Source organism: Mastigoproctus giganteus, chromosome 3 (assembly GCF_048544385.1).
Source record: "Mastigoproctus giganteus isolate SK-2022 chromosome 3, ASM4854438v1, whole genome shotgun sequence".
Lineage (NCBI taxonomy): Eukaryota > Metazoa > Arthropoda > Arachnida > Uropygi > Thelyphonidae > Mastigoproctus > Mastigoproctus giganteus.
This window is the reverse complement of record NC_143577.1, coordinates 233,462,735-233,468,734: the sequence shown is the minus strand read 5'-3', so window position 1 is coordinate 233,468,734 and position 6,000 is coordinate 233,462,735. Positions and strand designations below refer to the sequence as shown.

The 6,000-nt window shown below is 33.2% G+C and overlaps 1 protein-coding gene across 1 annotated transcript in view; it reads left to right on the top strand.

Moving 5' to 3' along the window:
* Positions 1-541: 541 nt before the first annotated feature.
* LOC150088848 (serine/threonine-protein kinase atr-like) overlaps positions 542-6,000 on the top strand; it is a 117,319-nt gene continuing 111,860 nt past the window's right edge. Inside the window, exons 1-2 of the mRNA XM_090370341.1 lie at positions 542-659; positions 4,621-4,701. Of these exons, the coding sequence (XP_090226467.1) occupies positions 4,643-4,701 (59 nt within the window). The 5' untranslated portion in view covers positions 542-659; positions 4,621-4,642. The remainder of the gene's footprint in view (positions 660-4,620; positions 4,702-6,000) is intronic.

The following is a 6,000-nucleotide window of genomic DNA, read 5'->3' as shown; positions in this document are numbered from 1 at the left end:
AAACACATTAAATTACAGCCATTACACACCAGGTTTTATCCTAAACTCGCCTGGGCTAGTTTAGAATAAACATATAATGGCTGTACGCTACTATTACATTATTATTAATGTGTTATCAATTTTTTTACCACAAAAGTAGGCAATACAGTCCTACGAACGGTATGGTTTTCAATGTAATTTTTAATTTGTTAAATTACGTACATGCAATGCCGAATAATCTGGTGCGTATGGGTTTGGTACACCCAGGGTCCCGAGCTGGATATCATCATTCTTCTCTTCCTTGGTGATTCCTTTCTACTTCTGGCTCTCCCTCTCTCTCTCTCTCTCTCTCTCAGGGTAACTCGGCAATTTTTTTTTTTTTTTTTTTTGGGTGCAGCATAAGCCTTAGGCTTCCTTGCACCATATGGATAATAATAATAATAATAATAATAATAATGTGTGTTTTCAGCAAACTGCTTTTTTTTTTTTTTATTTATTTATTTTGATTTTTAATGGTTATTACATCAGCAACAAGCTGCTGATGATTCCGGCTGATGGTGGAACGTGTAGTAGCGCCAAATGTGATCTGCCGGAGTATCTATGTAAAAGTTTTGTTCTTTATTATTAAATGTGATTAATGATTTTTTTAATGCATGAAGAAGGAAAAAAAGTTTTTTTAGGTAGGTATACGTTTATAAAGTTACACATTTTTAAGATACCAAGAAAAGTTAAATTATTGAGCTCAGCAATTCAGTTGTCATATATACCAATGTTTACCAGATATTTACAATGTAAATTGTGACGAAGAAAAATATTATTAGTCATATGGTGCAAGGAGCCCGAGATTTATGCTGCACGAGCTAAAAAAAAAAAAATTCTGAGTTACCCTGAGAGAAAAAAAAAAACAGCTTCAGAAGTAGAAGGGATGTGAGCCCCGGAGTGATGTTTTGGCAGTGATGTTTTTGGAAAAGAGTTATTATTATTATTATTAGCTATATGGTGCAAGGAAGCCTGAGGCTTATGCTTCACCAGCCAAAAAAAAAAAAAAAAAAACCTGAGTTACCCTGAGAGAGAGAAAAGTAGAAGGGAATCACCATGAAAGAGAATGATGATATCCAGCTCAGGACCCTGGGTGTGCCAAACCCATACTCACCAGATGTGAGCCCCCTATTATTAGCCATATTGGTGCAAGGAAGCTTGAAGCTTATCCTGCACCAACAAAAAAGAATTCCCGAGTTACCCTGAGAGAGAGAGAGAGAGAGAGAGTCAAAAGTAGAAATGAATCATCAAGAAAGAGAAGAATGATGATATCCAGCTCAGGACCCTGGGTGTGCCAACCTCATACTCACCAGATATGAACCCCCGAGTTACATTTTCCATTTGAATTTTTATATTGAGATGTGATTTTAATATGCATTTTTACCTGTCAGTAATTGCGTAATCGAATAATTCTCAATGCGATTTTTATATGTACTAATTTTGCATCTGTATTCTACTAATAATGTAAATAAAAAAATTTTGTTATATCTGAGATGACCATATGTATATGGATGGTCATATCGCTCACTGCCTGCAATAGCGGCATAACTCAAAAATCGTAATTCTGAGATAATCGATGAGGAAAATTTGGCTTTTAAAATCAGTTTGTTTAGAATTGAAGAAATTGTGTGATTGTTGAGATATATTGTGATTCATCTCATCATACCCAGTGGTACTAAAAATTAGGCTGGCTCGATCCTTATGGGTAACCAGAATACTCGAAAATTTAACCCTCCTTTTGAGTTGTGCCACTATTGCACCAACAAACACTCAAAATTTGTGACTTGAGTCTCCTAAAGATGGAAGGTAATTAGGATGAAGAACAAAAAAAAAAAAAAAACATTAAACAAGAGCTTTATTTATATTCAATTTATATTCATAAACTCAGGAACATGTATGAACTATATTTTAATCTTTGAGAACATAATTGTGGTAAAGCATAAATAAAAACAAGAACTTAGTATGTAATTATTGGTGTACAAACAAGTAAAATGGAAGAATTTAAGTCATTCTTAGAAAAATTTATTCCTTCAGTAAATTAACTTTTAGACTGTTATAAAAGCTCGCATGACATTTGGAAATTGTGTTACTGTTCAACAAACAGTGGAGCTCACTGTGCCTCTTTTTCAAAATCGGAATGGAACTCTTGTAGCCTTTTTCAATTAGAATTCTACAAATGTCTTCAAAGGTTTCTTGTTTTACTAGCTTTAACATTAACTGATTTATGATCATACTGTTTGTATGATGTTTTATAAAATAAAGAGTCCAAATGCTGCTTTACAGCTAGCAACATCATTGACTTTCAATTCATCAGTATTTTCATTAAATTTCATAGAAGTGCATTAGGTGAAATCTTTCAGGTTGTCAAAATTGCAATGACTTGTTATCTGTCACCTTGAAAGGGTTTCCTGTCTTTCTGGCAGTTCTAGCTAATGTAACATATTGTGATGGGATGAATACAGGACCAGACTTTAGTGATCTTTTAATATTTTTCTATAATAATGAGTTGCACAGTCACCCTTGTTTTGCTTATGACCTACAACAAGAAATTTGCATTGCATTACACTCCAATACTGGCACAACTCAAAAAAGAATCACTATTGCACACAGACCATGGTCCATTCAGTCTCAAGGTTGGGGCACACTGAAGAAGTGCCACTGTTGACGCTTCTCGATTCAGTAAAAACTCAGATGGCATAACGACACTTCTATCATGTAGTGAGGTAATATTGATCTCACTTTGTACTGTTGTTGCATAAATGTAGAGTCCACTATCCCAACCTCATCAGTTGTATTAACTCAAAAATTAAGAATTTTGAGTTGTGCCACTATTGCAGCCAGTGAGCGATATATATATAACTTAGAAGTGTGACTGCATCCCATAGTAAAGCATAAGGGAAAATCATTTAGTCAACATCTTGCTTAATTTCCGTTATTTCTTTAAAAAAACTTGATTAGATTAATTTATCTAATGGTGTTTTACTAGGAAATATTCGTTTTTTTACAGAAATCCTCAAAACTTAAAGATGTGTGATAGTGTGACTGTCTCCCATAGTAAAGAATGGGAAAACTGTTGACCTACTGAATATTAATTTCTAGTAATATCTTGATGATAATTTTTTAAACTACATTTAGTTAAGCTATTTAAATAGATTAATCACCTTTTTTACCAAAATCCTTGAATTATACGAAAGAAACAAAATGTATCTAAACTGGCAAAAATCAAAGATTTTCGTTCAAAAAAGGAGAAAATTCTGAACTTTTTTGTCTATACTACAATGTGCTATAGTAAACCTTTGGAAAACAAGTTTTCTTCAACAATTCACTTAATTTCGGTTACTGGCAGGGCATAATGTTTATTTATGTGTAAAGAAATATTCATTGTGCTCTGTTTTGACGAGGTAGATGAAACGAGAACTACAAAATATAGTTGGGAAAGGTAATTGAATTGCAATGTAGGAAGTAAGAGGACAGTTTCCATAGAGCCATAGCACATATATGGTCTGATGATGGTTATTGTTGTTATTTGGTTTTTAGGAGCATTAGCAACTAAGGCCATATTGCTCCGGGGATATGCGGTGGTCATTCCCTGACCTTTCCTCATCCTCCGTATTTGGTGGCTCATGGGCTCGAACCCCAGTCTAATCAAGAAGCGTGTGCTACACACTGCTGCTCCTGCCCACCTGGCTATGGAGGCGCCCTGATGATGGCGTTCAGTAAGAATCCTGAAATGTCACCTGTTAACAATTTAGTGTGGAAATGGAGCTTGCTCCATATAAGCATAGTATGCTTATATGGAGCATTGTATAGTTCATTCTTGATTATAACTAATGACTATAATTAATTCAGTTTCTTGCAAGTCTTCCATAAAAATTATGAATTAAATGACAGAGCCTAAAAGAAGGGAGAATTATATCAGTTTGTTAATTTTTATGGTTGGGATCTGTTTTTTCATATGGATAGATTTACTAATTTTTTTCTTGATCTCTTTCAGTTTTTGTTTCTTCTGTTACTTTAGTGTATTGCTAAGTCTATCAGTGTGTCAGAAGTCATCCTACCTGAATATATTTCTGATAAAGAAAAATACAAATGTTTTCACTATCAGGGGGAGGCAGAGGAGGTATATGGCTCCTCCCTTAACCTTGCATATAAGTGTGAATAGGATTATCTAAAAAAAACCTCAAAAACCTGGTTGTCACGCCCTCCCCCTTACAATGATACCCGGATACGATAGTTGTTGTTGGTTTGATTTATTGGTGCAAGGACTACTAAGGCCATAATGCACCTATTATAGATACGATAGTGATCAGAAATATAGTATAATTTATAGTAAAGTATGGAGTATATTTCATAGTGTAAAGTACTATAATGGAAGGTAAATATTGGTTTATATTAATTTTATTAAATTTCATTAAAAACAAAAGGACTAAAATAAATAAGAAATAAAAAAACTCATTATAATAAGTTTATTTATTTCTTAATTTTAATACATCATGGGATCAATGATGGACATTTATGTTTTTATATTATTTTATACTAAAAATTATCAGTAAATTTTTCTGCTATAAATAAAAATAATTTTTCATTTTAAATTTCTTTCAGTTATAATTTTGAGTTTTATAGAATGGCAGCAAATACAGCACCACAAATGGCAGCTTTGACTGCTATACAAGAAATGGAAAGGTAAGACCTTGAGCTATTTTAACTTTGCACTATTTTCATCCTTACTTCAGAGAAAGAGGCAAGGTTGAAGACATTGAATGAGTCAGGGAGAAATTTACGATTGATTTATAAACTTATTTCTCATCATGTTTTAAGAACAGAAATATTGAAGTAAATTTAGACCAAAAGCTTCAGGCATACAAGAGTTATAAAATGTTAATATAAATCATTTGTATTAAATAGTAAATCAAGTTTGCTAGAAAATACATCACTCTCATATTGTGACTCATTTCACTTCAAGTTGCCTCAGTCTGCCTTGTTTTTTTCTCCCATAAACATGTAAACTGTTTAGGATACAAATAACTGTACTTTGCTGTATAGGAACTGACATGATGATATTACTGAGACTTATGAAAAAAAGGAGAAAAAACTAAACCAGATTACAAATATAGCAAGAATAAAATGAAATAAAACTGAAGTAAAATAAGGAAGACAAAACAGAACAACATTCATGTGAAAATGCACAGCCCCTGGTCCAAGGCGATATTCATCCACATCCACCAAAGAATGAGCACTTTTTTGTAAATTAATGATAAATAAATAAAAAAGAATAAAAAAGAACTGGGAACTCACAAGGACTGCCTTTTTAAAGGGACATCAGCACCTGCAAAACTCCAAAATGTTTGTTTAAATTTGCATTATGACCGTTTTTTGCAATTTAGTTCAACATTAATTTGCATTTGATTTATACCTGTCAATTGATGGGATTGACATTTAAATATGCATTATATGTAGGTTAGTGCAAATGCATCATTTTAACATAACTATTTACCAAAGTAGTTAAATTAATTAATTGAATTGGCATCGTTTTGGTTATATCTCATATTGTGACTGCCTTCACAACGAGTTGCCATGGTATTGTACTACCTCGAATAAATAACACTTCACCAGTGGAGAAGACTATTGTTATTTATTCTCAGCGGATACCACCACCCAGATGGCACCGTTTCAAAGCTTGTTGGCTTCTCTTCGATGGGTGGGCAGGTATCCTGGTGTTGCAATAGTGACAACCCAATTATGAAGTATAACTTCACAATATGAGAGATGCCTGATGGTGCGTAGTGATATGGCAACTTGTTGTGAAGGCAGTCACAATATGAGATATAACCAAAACGATGCCAGTTTAATTAATTAATTTAACTACTTTGGCAGATAGCTAAGTTAAAATGATGCATTTGCACTAACCTACATATTAGTCATTCTACCTCGTAGCATGAGGCCTTTGCCCTTAAATACTTTATAATCTATATGCATTATATT